This window comes from Cetorhinus maximus, chromosome 16 (genome assembly GCF_964194155.1).
Source record: "Cetorhinus maximus chromosome 16, sCetMax3.hap1.1, whole genome shotgun sequence".
Taxonomy (NCBI): Eukaryota; Metazoa; Chordata; class Chondrichthyes; order Lamniformes; family Cetorhinidae; genus Cetorhinus; species Cetorhinus maximus.
Genome location: NC_135894.1, coordinates 40,388,814 through 40,402,608, shown reverse-complemented (window position 1 = coordinate 40,402,608; position 13,795 = coordinate 40,388,814). Strand labels below are relative to the sequence as shown.

Genomic DNA, 13,795 nt, shown 5'->3' with positions numbered 1-13,795 from the left:
GGCAAAGTTAATCTATCTCTCCTCATCCTTGTTGATCTGTCTGCAGCCTTTGACAGATGGTTTTCCACAGCATCTTTCTCAAATGCCAACAGTGTTATGAAAACTATACATATCACGTTGAGAACGGAGATTGGGAATTGGGAGGCGGCCCGCGCAGGCGCAGAGCGGGAGGCGGCCCGCGCAGGCGCAGAGCGGGAGGCGGCCCGCGCAGGCGCAGAGCGGGAGGCGGCCCGCGCAGGCGCAGAGCGGGAGGCGGCCCGCGCAGGCGCAGAGCGGGAGGCGGCCCGCGCAGGCGCAGTTCTGCTTGGGCACAGGACAGGCCCAGAGCTCCTGCGCTTAAAGACAGAGCAAAGAAAAGGTGCAAAAACTGGACTCAGGTGATTGGGAGCACTGCACATTACCAGAAAGTCTCCCGGGCAGGGGACAGGGAGAGTTCATAAAGGGGAGTCCCAGGCAGGGGGCAAGGAGAGGTCCCAAAGCGAGGTTCCCAGGCAGGGGACAGGGAGAGGCCCCAAGAGATCCAGAGAGGTGACAGGAAAGGAAAAGGTCCCAGTTCAGTTAAAAAGAGAGGAGCAGAGAAACAGTCTCCAACAGGAAAAGGGCTGCAGGGAGCAGACTAAGTGAGGAAGGCAGCCAAAGGTTGGAGACTCCGTGCTGTGAGCCACTGGGGCAAAGGTACCCCTTTGGAGCAGTAGTGTCTTGCTGAACACAGCCAAAGGGCTCAAGTTATGCTTGCAAGTTGGTGCTTTAGTGTACACTTGGAAATCCAGGGGAGCGGAATCTTGGGAGTCGAGATTGAAACCCTGCAAGGTAGGCTGTTGTTGATGCTGTCTGAGTTGGAGCGACTTTGAGAGAATTCCAAGTCGAGGTCAAACGTGAAGATTGGGATCACTCATGAGACACAGTTTCAGTGAGATTGGTTGACACGGTGTTATTGATGTCTGGGCGTGCGTTGAGAAATCCGTAGAATCTGCTTTAGTCGCATTTGGCACTTATTGTGCAGTATGGTGCGTTCGGCCACAGTTTGTCTGTTAATTCACACGTTCCTCATATTAACCATGAATATTAGAACATAAGATAGATAGTGTAAATTGTTTTATCTTTCTGACCTTGTATAATTAAGTTTATTTTTGTTTGTTCAAAACCCGTGGAATCTTGTGGCTTTTGTCACTGAACAAGTGTTTTGAATCTCAAACTTCGCCTAGTTTAAACAAAATGTTATTGGTCCCTAATTGGATCTTAACAAATTTGGGGTCTAGCCTAGGATCATATCCAACAGTCGTAGCCAGATAATCACCTACAATGGCTTCTTTTCTTGTTCCTACATTGTTGTTACTTCGTGTTCCCCAAGGATCTACCTTTGACCCCTTCCTAATACTCATACATGGGATCCTCCTTGGTGACATCTGAAAACACAGCTTTAAGTTTTCACATGTACGCTGACTCCATCTAGTTCTACCTCACCGCCACTTCTCTCAAACCCTCCACTGTATAAATTGTCAGACTGTTTATTCAATATCCTGTACTGGATAAGCAAAAATTTCCTTAATTAAATATCAGGAAGACTAAAGCAATTGTCTTCAGTACCCTCCATAAACTATTTCCTAGCCACATACGCCATCCCTCTCCCTGGCAACTGTCTTGGATTAAACTAGGCTGTTTGTAACCGATGTATCACATTTGACACAGATGACTATCACATACCTGTGCCATTGCGAAGACCGTCTATTTCCACATCCTTCACATCACCCAACTCCATACCTGCTTCAAGTATCTGCTGCTGAAGCAATCATACGTGTCTCTGTTAATTCTACACCATTTTGGGACCTGACTTTTCCAAAGTGCTCCTGGCCACCATCCCATGCTCTACACTCTGTGAACTTAAGATCATCCAAAACTCTGCTGCCTCTATCCTAACTCACATCAAGTCCCATTTACCCTTGTGCTTGCTGACCTACAATAGCTACTGGTTGAGCAATGTCTCGATTTAAAATTTTCATCTCGTTTCAAATCCCTCCATGGCCTCATCCCTCCCTAACCTTGTAATCTCCTCCTACTCTACAGCCCTCCGAGATATCTGCCAATTCTAGCCTCTTGCAAATTCCTGATTTTAATTGTTCTGCTATTGGTGGCCCTGTCTCCAACTGTTAAGTCCTAAGCACTGGAATTCCCTTCCAAAATTTCTTCACCTCTCCATCTCTTTTTCATTCTTTAAGACATTCCTTAAAAACTACCTCCTTGACCACGAGCCTTAGGCCCTCTGTCTCAATATCTCTTGTGCCTCAGTGTTTAAATTTGCTCAGTAACATCCTTGTGAAGCACCATGCTAAAGGTGCCAGGTAAAATGTTGTTTGAATTTGCTGCCATGTGGCATGCAAATACATTGGGTATTGAGCCTGTTGTATGTTCCAGTCATCTAAATTAAATGCCATCTGCAGAGAGTTTGGCCCATTTCCCCAGCATCTTTAGATTTATCTGCCGAAGTTACTTTCTTGTATAGTTCTGACATTAGCACAAATCTTACTGTCATTTGCAAACTTACAGGCCATTCCCCAATCACCTACATCTAAGCAATGGCCTCCAAGACCAAATCCTGTGGGACACCACTCGTAACTGCCTCCAAGCAGATCCTTAGCCATTAACCACAACATTCTGACAAGAAAAATGTAGCTAATTCTTAATCCATTGTCTACTCATACCACAAGATTCTGCCATGTACAGTAACTTATTGTGGGGCATCTTATCAAAGGTTTTTAGCAAGTACAAGCTGACAACCGGGATGACCTTGTCCAGTAACCTTGTAACTGCCTAAAAGAATTCTAATAGTTAGTTAGATACAACTTCCTTTTCCCTACTCTTCTTTCAATATCATGGGATTATTAACATCCATTTGGATCATCAGAACAGACAGGCCAGCCTATGGTTTAATGTCTTATGAAAAAACAGCACTTCTAACAATGACACACCCCTCAGTATTGCACTGGTTTGCTTTCCATGATTAAGTGTTCACGTTTAGAGTGGGTCTAAACCACAATCATTCAAAGTGCTACCAACTGAACCCAGCTGACAAGTGAACATGTGAAAATAGGGAGAGAGAAAACAAATCAGTTCGCTTACAATTCAAAAACCATATAGAGCATTCCATCTGAGCTGTACGTTTCCAGTAGTTCTACAATGTGTGGATGTTTCAGCATATGACAGATACTGGCTTCTCTCTTCAAATCTGAGAAAAGAAAAATATAATTACAGTTACAAATTTATAATATTCATGGATAAATTACATTATGACTGTAGGACTATACTTTAGGAATATTTGAAGATTGCACTGTACTTGTTATCAAGAAAATACGTTTGTAAATTGCAACCGATCCCAATTTATAGACAGAGTGCTCACTATGTGCCAATCCGAATAGGTTATGAACAGCTTTCACTTATAATTGAGAAATCACCAATCAACATGAACTTATTCTTAGAGATACACAGCCAAGAACACAGCCTGCTATTGAAGACTGTGCAATTAGAGTAGTACAAACTAGTATCCTGCCCAAGTAGAGACGAGAACAGAGCTGATGATGAAGTTTTACAAGATTGTGTTCAGATCAGTTATCTTAAGTTTTGCATTAGGTTTTAGATAGCCCTCTTTAGAAAGGATCTGGAGCCATTGGAATAGTACAATGTATGTTCACAAAGATAATAGCAGTGATAAGTGAACAGAGGCCAAGTAATTCAATTGCACAGCACCTGCTTTATTTGGGTACTAAGCAGCCTCCTAAGGCTCCAATATGGTTGGTAGGAAGCACACAATCATTTCAAGCCAGAATTGCAGTGTCTGCCATATTGCTTTCAGGGTAAAAACAGCATTCCAGGGACTGTGGCTGAAATAAGCATTAGACATATGATAACAAAGGGCCTAAAACTTGTTTGAGGGCCCCTCTGCAATAGTGATTGCTGTAAAAACCCATCTGGTTCACTAATGTCCTTACTCAGTCCGGCCTACATGTGACTCCAGACCCAAAGCAATGTGGTTGAATCTTAACTGTCCTCTGAAATGACCTAGCAAGCCACTCAGTTCAAGGTCAATCTGGGATGAGCAACAAATGCTGGCCACGCCAATGACTCCCACATCCCATGAAAGAATAAGGGAGTTGGTGACATTAGTAGATATAAATTTTCTTCCCCAAATCCTAAATCAGAGAATCACAGAATGATAGTGTGCAGATTATTCTCAAATATAATATTCAATGAACTTCTTACCATATATCTACACCATCACTAAGGCTGTCCATTTCCACCTCCGTAACATTACCAGCCAGGCATTCCTGGCCGACCTACCATGTTCTACCTGTTGCAAACTCCAGATCACTCAAAGCTCTGCTGCCTGTGTCCTAACTCACAACAAGTCCAGTACATCCATCATCCCTGTGCTCACTGATCTACACTGGTCCTCAGTTAAGTAATGCCACAATTGAAAATTTTCATCCTTATTTTCAAATCCCCCCCATGGCCTTTCTCCTCCTTATCCCTAATCTCCTCCACCCCACCCAGATCTGTATGCTTCTCCAATTACGGCCTCTTGAGCACTCCCAATTTAAACTGCTCCCCTATTGGCAGATGTGTCTTCAGCTGCCTCTGCCTTAATATCTGGAATTTCCTACCTAAATCTCTCTACCCCTCTTTCCTCCTTTAAGATGCAGCTTCAAACCTATCTCTCTGACAAAAATTTCCATCATTTGGCCTAATAAGTCTATGTGGCTCAATGTCAAATTTTGCTTAGTAATGCTACTGTGATGAGCCATGGAATGTTTTATTATGTAAAATATGATACCTAAATGCGAGTTTTTGCTGTTGTTTATTCAGTCTGTTGTGCCTGTGGCAGCTCTTTGGAAGAGCTATCAAATTAGCCCCACAACCCTAGCTTTTCCCCATAATGCTTTTTTTATTCACTCCTTCATGGAAAGTGACCGTCACTGGCTAGGCCAGCATTTGTTGCCCCATTCAGAATTGCTCATGAACTGCTGCGGTTCATTTTGCGTAGGTATACTCTTAGTTCTTTTCGGAAGGGGGTTCCAAGTTTTTGACCCAGCGACAGTGAAGGAATGGCATTATATCTCCAAGTCAAGATGGTGTATGGCTTGGAGGGCAACTTGCTGAAGCTGTGCAGGGCATCTTATAGATGGCACATACTGCTGCCGCTGAGTACCTTGGATGGAGGGAAGTTGTGGTGTCGATCCAGCAGGCTGCTTTGTTCTGGATGGAGCCGAGCTTCTTGCGTTTTTGAGCTGCAAGCATCCAGGAAAGTGGAGAGTATTCCACCATACTCCTTCCCTGTGCCTTGTAGATGGCAGACAGACTTTGGGATGCCAGGTAGTGAAATACTTGCTCAAAATTCCCAACCTTTGACCTGCTCTTGGAGCCACAGTATTTATATGGCTGGTCCATTTACATTTCCGCTCAAAAGTAACCCCTACGATGCTGACGGTGAGGGATTCAGAGAAGGTTTGAAGGCAAACAAGGGAAGGTTTTAAAGTAACATATACTTTTCAGATCAATTGAGAGGTTTAAAGTTAAAGATAAGTAATTTGCATTTCTATCTAAAGACAGGTCGTGTGTGTCACATTGCCATGGAAATGGGTTGAGGGGAAGGTTTTTTTGTTTACTATATCTCTGCTGTTTTTGGGTAGCCAGTCTGGGAGCAGTCTATGAGTAGGCAATCTGTCTGCCAGGAGTTGGGAAGAGGAGAAGCAGAAACTGGGGATGGAGGAGCTGCTGTGGGACACTATGCAAAATAGAAGTGGAACCCATGCTCAGAATGAAAAGTGCAAATTTATGAGAAACTGAAAATTGCCAGATCTGCCTAGTAAAGCTAGCAGAAAAGATCAGCAGTGGTATCCCTGCAGAGACGATGAGCTCTGGAAGTTTAAATGCCAGGCTGAGTAAATAAGGAGAATCAGAGTGAATCCCTGAGAGCTGAGACACACATTGGTTTGGTTCCAGAGGAAGTGAAGGGTCATTAAAGAAACTCCAAAGTAAAGAAAGGAGTTCTTGGTTGAAAATTAAAAGTAGAACAGGGAAAGAGTTCTGTTCAGAATTTTGATTTAAGGCATAAATGAGGTTAATGGTGCTTTTTTTTTTGTCAGTAAAAGCTTTTCCCTTTAAAATGTGAAATCTTGTTGCGTGGTCTTTTCAGTTAATAACTGGGAATTCAAATTTGTTTTTAAAAGTTGCCAGTCTCTAAAGAGATGGTAAAATACTAGAGGAGGAGGTAGTACTATCTTAGATAGGAGCAGACAAAGAAGGATTATGAGGAATGCAAAGGCAGGATTACAATGCATATACATTAACAAAGTGTGATGAATAAGGTTGGTGAGCTATAAGCACAAATAGCAGTAAGGGAATATGAAGTAGTGAAAAGGAAATGTGGCTTAAAAATGGGGAGGACTGGGTGCTTACTATGCAAGGAAAAAAGGGCTCAGAAAAGATAGAGAAGAAAAAAAAAGGTGGCATGGCAGTAATGATCAGGGAAGATGCTGCAGTGTTGGAAAGAAGGGATGCCCTTTTGCTTAGAGCCGAGATGCAAAAAAGGGAAGGTCACACTACTTGGAATATTCTATCGGCCTCCAAATAGTGAGAGAGGGTAAGAGGAGCAAATCTGTAGGGAAATTACAGAAATGTGAAAGAACTAGAGAAGAGAGATACCGGTGGACTTGAATTACCCAAATATCAATTGGGATAATGTTAGAATAATAGGTAAGGAGGGGAGGAAATTCTGAAATGCATTCAGGAGAACTTCATTGATTATGTTCTCAGCATAAAGTAGAAAGGAGGCATTGCTGGATCTGGTGCTGGGAAATGAGGTGGGCCAGGTGGAGCAAGTGCCTATAGGGGAACGTTGAGGTAAGAATCATCATCATATCATAAGGTTTCGATTAGTAATGGAGAAGAGTAAGGAACAATCCAATAGAGAACTTTTAAAGGGGAAGAGGGCTAATTTCAATGTGATGAGAAGGGATCTAGCCAGGGTAAAATGGGACTGAAGACTAACAGGAAAAACTATTACAATGGAGCAATGGGTGATCTTTAAGTCTTTGGAACTCTCTTCCTTAAAAGGGAGTAGAAATGGAGATTTTGAATACTTTTACGGCAGAGCTAGGTAGATTCTTGATTAACAAGGAGGTGAAAGGTTATTGGGGGTAGACAGGAATGTGCAGTTAAGGTTACAATCAGATCAGCCATGATCTTATTGAATGGTGGAGAAGGCTCAAATGGCCAAGTGGCCTACTCCTGCTCCTAATTCCTATGCTTCAGGTACAGGCTGGGTACATTCCTAAAAGGTTGAAAAGTAAGGGAACCAAAAACAAGATCCTTTAGATAATGAGGGAAATAGAGATTACCATGAGACAAAAAAAGGAGGGTGCATGGTGCACTGTCAGGTGAATTCTTCAAGTGAAAACTAGGTCAAATTGAATAGTTTAAAGAGAGTGGAGGTGAAAGGGTACGTGAGGAGACAGGAGACTATGCCTGAGTGAGATGGAGGCCGAGTGAGTAGCGAATTAGGTACACGTGGTAAGTTTTGGCAAGTTTTTTTTCAGGTTTAAATATAGATTAAGAATCAGGCTCTGACATAGAACTAATAACCTTCAAGTAAGTTAGACTAGCTCATTAAACAGGGAACTGCCTGCTAGTGGCAGTTATCTGTCAATCAACTGAAAGCAACTAGCTTTGTTAAACAGGGAACTACCTGGTAGTGCAGACTTCTCCTGAGTGAGATGGAGACCGAGTGAGTAGCGAATTAGGTTCACGGGGGAGAGTTGCAGAATACATAAGAATTATTCTAAATTAATTAAGGTGGTAATTAAGTTAACTAAATAACATATGCAATAATGGCAGGACAGATGTTATGTTGCAGTAGTGGAATGTGGGAGCTTTTGGACACCAAGGCAATTCATGACAAACACATTTGCAGGAAGTGCAAACAACTAGAGAAATTCCGGATCAGGATTATTGATCTGGAAGCTGAACTGCAGGCAGTGCAGAACATAAGGGAGGGGGAGAAATATCTGGACACTTTGTTCCAGAAGACAGTCACGCCCCTTAGAACAAGGTAGTCTGTTTTAGACAGCAGTGAGGGATAGCAGGACGAGACCGTGAGTGAGGCAGGTAAAGGGACGGAGCAGACAGCAGTGGAGGAGCCTCAGACTTGGTAATTGTCAAACAGATCTGAGGTGCTCACAACCTGTGCGGATGAAAGCAAGGTCTGTAAAGTGGATAAGCAGACTGGCCATGGCAACATGGTACAGGAAGCCGTTCAAGTGGGGGGAACAAACAGGAAAGTAGTGGCAGTATGGTGAGTGGGATTGACACTATTCTCTGCAGCAAAGAACGAGAGTCCAGAAGGCTGCATTGCCAGCTGGTGCTAGGGTTCGGGGCATCTGCCCAGGGCTGGAGAGGAACTTGCAGTGGGAGGGGGAGGATATAATGGTCGTGGTCCATGTAGGTGCCAATGACACAGGCAAGGCAACAAAAGAGGTTCTGCATTGTCAGTATGAGGGGCTAGGTACCAAATTAAGAAGCAGAACCTCAAAGATAATAATCTTCGGATTATTACCAGAGCCATATATAAATTGGCATAGGGCAAATAAGATTGGAGAAATGAATGTGTGGCTCAAAGGCTGGTGTGGGAGAAGTGGGCTCTGGCTCACGGAGTACTAGCATCAATACTGGGCAAAATGGGGGCTGTACTGTTGGGACTGGCTACACCTGAACCATGCTGGGGCCAGTGTTCTAGTGAATCACATAACTAGGGAAATAGAGAGGGCTTTAAACTAAAAAAGGGGGTTGAGAGATCAAGCTTGGGTAGATGTAGTAAATCAAGGTGTAGAGTCAAGGCAGGGGAGCAAAATAGCAGTACGGGAAATGAGGGTCAGAGAATGCAGGAAGGGACAGAGAGAAAAAAAACCTAAGAATATAACAGTCAAGAATGCACGTAGCATTCATAACAAAGTAAATGAATTGATAGCACACACTGAAGTAAATAAGTAGGATCTGAAAGCCATTACGGAGGCATGGCTGCAGGATGACAAGGATTGAGTCCTGAATATTGAGGATATGTGACATTCAAGAAGAATAGGAAGCTAGGTAAAGGTGGAGGGGTAGCACTGTTAATCAAGGATGACATTGGTGCAATACTTAGAGATGGCCTTGGTTCAGGAGATCTGGATGTTAGGTTGGTTTGGGTGGAGATGAGGAATAGTAGGGGAAAGAAGTCACTAATAGGAGTGGTCTACAGGTCCCCAAACAGTAACCACAATGTAGGACAAAGTATACAAGAAGAAATATTGGGTGCCTGTGATAAAGGGACAGCAAAAAACACGGGTGATTTTAATCTACATATAAATTGGAAAAATCAAATTGGCAGTAGTAGCTTGGATGAGAAGATCATAAAATGATTTTGAGATAGTTTCTTAGAGCAGCATGTTCTGGAACCAACCAGAGAGCAGCTTATATTAGACTTGGTATAGTGTAATGTGACAGGATGAATTAATGACCTCAGGGTGAAAGCATGCCTAGGTAGCAGTGACTACAATATGATTGAATTTTACATCTAGTTTGAAAGGGAGAAGAGTGGGTCTAAGACTAGTATTTTAAACTTCAATAAAGGTAACTATGTAGGCATGAAAGCTGAGCTAGCTGAAGTGAACTAGGACACTAGGCTAGAGGATAGATCAATAGGGAAGCAATAGCAGGCATTTAAGGGGATATTTCAAAATGCTCAGAATAAGTATAATGCTATGGGTAGGACCCACCATCTATGGTTAACTAAAGAAGTTAAAGAAAGCATCAAACTTAAAGAAAAAGCACATAACTGTGCAAAGATGAGTGTCAGGTCAAATGATTGGTCAGAATGTAAAGAACAACAGAGAATGACTAAAATGTTAATCAGGAGAAAGAAATTAAAGTACAAGAGGAAGCTAGCTAGAAATGTAAAAACGGAAAGCAAGAGTTACGACAGGTATTTAAACAGGAAAGGAGTAGGTAAAGTGAGTGTTGGTCCTCTAGAGAGTGAGAATAGGGAGTTAATAGTAGATATTAAGGACACGGCGGATGAAATGAACAAATACTTTACTTCTGCCTTCACTATAAAGCATACAAAAAACGTTTCAGTAATAGCTGTAAATCAGGTGGATGGGAGAGAGGAACTTGGTAAAATTATCACTAGGGAAGCAGTACTGAACAAACTAACGGAGCTGCGGGCTGACAAGTCGTCGGGTCCTGATGGACTTTATCCTAGGATCTTAAAAGGTGTCTAATGAGGTAGTAGATGCATTGGTGTTAATTTTCCAAAATTTGTTAGATTCTGGAAAGGTTCCTTCAGACCAGAAAGTAACAAATATAATGCCTCTATTCAAGGGAGGCAGAAAACTATAGGCCAGTTAGCTTGATGTCTGTCATGGGGAAGGTATTAGAATAAATCATTAAGGAGGTTATAGCTGGGCACTTAGAAAAATTCAAGGTAATCAGGAAGAATCAGCATGGTTTTGTGGAAAGGAAATCATGTTTAACCAATTTATCGGAGCTCTTTGAAGTAGTAACATGTGCTGTGGATAAAGAGAAGCCTGTAGACGTACTGTACTTGGATTTCCTGAAGGTATTTGATAAATTGTCAAATCAAAGGTTATTGCGGACAATAAAGCTCATGGTGTAGGGGGTAACACATTAACGTGGATAGAAGATTGGCTGGCTGGTGGAAATCAGAGTATGCATAAATGGGTCTTCTTACTGATTGGCAGGATGTAATGGGTGGAGTCCTGCAGGGGCCTCAACTTTTTACAATTTATATCAATGACTTAGATGAGGGGAGCGAAGGCTTGGTAGCTAAATTTGCAGATGATACAAAGAAAGGTAGGAAAGTATGTTGTGAAGAGGATATAAGGAGGTGGCAGACAGATATAGATAGATTGAGCGAATGGGCAAAAATCAGGCAGATGGAATATAATGTGGGAAAATGTGGAGTCGTTCACGTTGATAGGAAGAATAAAAAAAGCAGAGAATGACTGCAGAATTTCGAGGTGCAGAGGGATCTAGGTGTTCTAGTGCGTGAGTCACAAAAGATTAGTATGCAGGTACAGCAAGTAATTAAGGGTATTAATTTATTACAAGAGAGATTGAACATAAAAGTAAGGATGTTATGCTTCAGTTATACAGGGCATTGGTGAGACCACATCTTGAATAGTGTGCGTAGTTTTGGTCTCCTTATTTAAGGTTGTAAATGTTAAGGATGTAAAGGCAGTTCAAAGGAGGGTTACTAGATTGATACCTGGAATGAGCAGGTTATCTTATGAAGAAAGGTTGGAAAGGCTGGGCTTGTTTCCACTGGAGTTTAGAAGACAAGGTGGATGTGGAAAGGATATACTTGTGGGTGAGTCCAGAACTAGGAGGCACTGCTTTAAAATCAGAGGTTGCCTTCTTAGATCAAAGATGAGGAGAAATCTTTTCTCTCAGAGGGTCATATGACTATAGAACTCTGCATCTCAGAAGGTGGTGGAGACGGGGTCATTGAATATTTTTAAGGTGGAGTTAGATAGATTCTTGTTAGGCAAAGGAATCAAAGGCTATCAGGGCTAGATGGGAATGTAGAGTTCAAAGCACAAACAGATCAGCCATGATCTTATTGAATGGCAGAGCATGCTTGAGAGGCCGAATAGCCTATTTCTACTCCTATTTCGTACATTCGTATATATGTTCATAAGAGGAGGAAAATAAGACCGATAAAGAGAGAGCATGCAAATAGAATGGCAGTCAACATAAAAGGAAAACTAAAAATCTTCTACCAGCACAAATAGTAAGCAGGTAGTAAGCAGTGGAGTGGGTCCTAATCAGGGGAAAAAGGGTTAAATGCTTAGAGGAGCAGGGCAAGGCTAGAAACCCTAATGGGCCTGAACTTCGTTTGAATGGCAATCGGCGTCTGATTGCCACTCTGTCCCCACTTTCTTATCTGAGTTTTTTATCCCACCTATCTCGCCCAACCGTCTGATCAGGTCGGGCAAGATCCAGGCAGTGCAGCATGTCCCTGGGATCTAATGTCGAAGTGCAGCTGAATCAAAGGGAAGGAAGCCATGCTCACTTTTTTACAACACTAGCTGCTGTAAACCAGGTAAGTTTAAAGGTCCATTGAAACTTAAATGTACTTCACAGGCCAGGGAAAAGGTAAGTGTCTAAGGCAAGTGGATAGCATTTAGGGGGCAGGGGCGGTCAGACTCTGTTGCGGAGTGGCCAGATTTTAATTACTGGTATCACACCGAGTCTCAATGTGGTTTCAGAGCTGGCAGAGGCACCTCAATATTGTCACAGAAGAAGCTCTCACTGTCATTCCTACTTTTCTGTCTTGGAGGAGCTAGACAGCAAGCCCACCATAGTAGAGCTCAACAAAGCCACTGACTGTCTGGCTAATGGTAAAGCCCTGGGACACAATGGGATCCCACCTGAAATCATTAAAGTAGAAAACCCGCAAAGCTGCAGCATCTCCATGAATTTCAATGTCAATGTTAGAAAGAAAGATCTTTGCCTCAAGACACGCGTGATGCATAGAACCTTGTACAAAAACAAGAGGGATCATAGTGGCTGCAACAATTACCGAGGCATCTCCTTGCTAAGTGTTCTGGGGAAGGTCTTTCCTTGCTTTGCTCTGGCCAGATTTTAATTACTGGTATCACACCGAGTCTCAATGTGGTTTCGGAGCTGGCAGATTGATAGGCAACAAGATTTTGTCACTTCAACCGTTACAGGAAAGTATCGCAACAGCGCAGACTGCTCTATATTGCCTTCATAGACCTTGCCAGGATCTTTGATCTCGTTAATAAAGATGGATTCTTTAAACTACTGTGGAAAATAAGCTGCCCTCTTGGGCATCATTTCTTCTTTCCATCGGAACATGCACAGTTCCGTCAGTCACAATGGAGTAACATCAGATGCTTTCCAGATCAGCAGCGGGGCAAAGCAGGGCTGCAACCTGGCACCAATTCTCTTTGGCAAATCCTTCTCTGTGCTGCTACTGTACGCCTGCATACCAGAGCTGACGGCAAGCTGTTTAACTTGACGCTAAGACCAAAATGCGTAAAGTCCTGGTCTACGAGTTGTTTACCAATGCTGGCATCCCATTCTGAATTTCACTTGCAGCAGCTTGTAGATCAGTTTTCCCTGACCTACAAAGAGCTTGGACTGATAATCAGCATTAGGAAGACCAAGGTGGCTCAGGATGCAGAGATTCCACTTTCCATCGGCATCGACAACCTCACTCTGGAGGTCGTCAACAGCTTAACATACTTTGGATCAACAATGTCTCTTGCTGCTGAAATCAGCACCAGGGTTGTGAAGGCCACAGCTAACATGTTAAAGCTGAGAAGGCGAGAGTGAACCAAAAGCAAACTAACCAAAAATACAAAACTCTGCATGGACCAAGCTTGCGTTCTCAACATCCTCCTTTACAGTAGCAAAGCATGGACAACTTATGCAAGCCGAGAAAAGCGGCTGAATAGCTTCCGCCTCCGCTGCCTCAGGTGAATTTCCGGCATCTCCTGGCTGGTCAGAGTGCCGAATATGAAAGTATACCAGTGTGCAAGGGTCCCCAGCATGTTTGTCCTCGAGTCAGTGGTGATTCCGTTGGCTGAATCATGTGCACGAACGGATGACAGCACAATTCCCAAAAGCACGAGCTTCACATACTTTGGATCAGCAATCACCAGCAAACTGTCTTTTAATAACAAAATTAGCACCAGGATTGTCAAGGCCACAGCTATCA

General features: G+C 43.0%; 1 protein-coding gene across 5 annotated transcripts in view; it reads right to left on the bottom strand.

Moving 5' to 3' along the window:
• Nucleotides 1–13,795, bottom strand: part of caska (calcium/calmodulin-dependent serine protein kinase a) — a 515,992-nt gene that overhangs the window by 339,560 nt on the left and 162,637 nt on the right. For all 5 annotated transcript variants that reach the window (XM_078559724.1, XM_078559725.1, XM_078559726.1 and 2 more), the window contains exon 3: nucleotides 3,118–3,223. In XM_078559724.1, coding sequence (XP_078415850.1) covers nucleotides 3,118–3,223 — 106 coding nt within the window. The remainder of the gene's footprint in view (nucleotides 1–3,117; nucleotides 3,224–13,795) is intronic.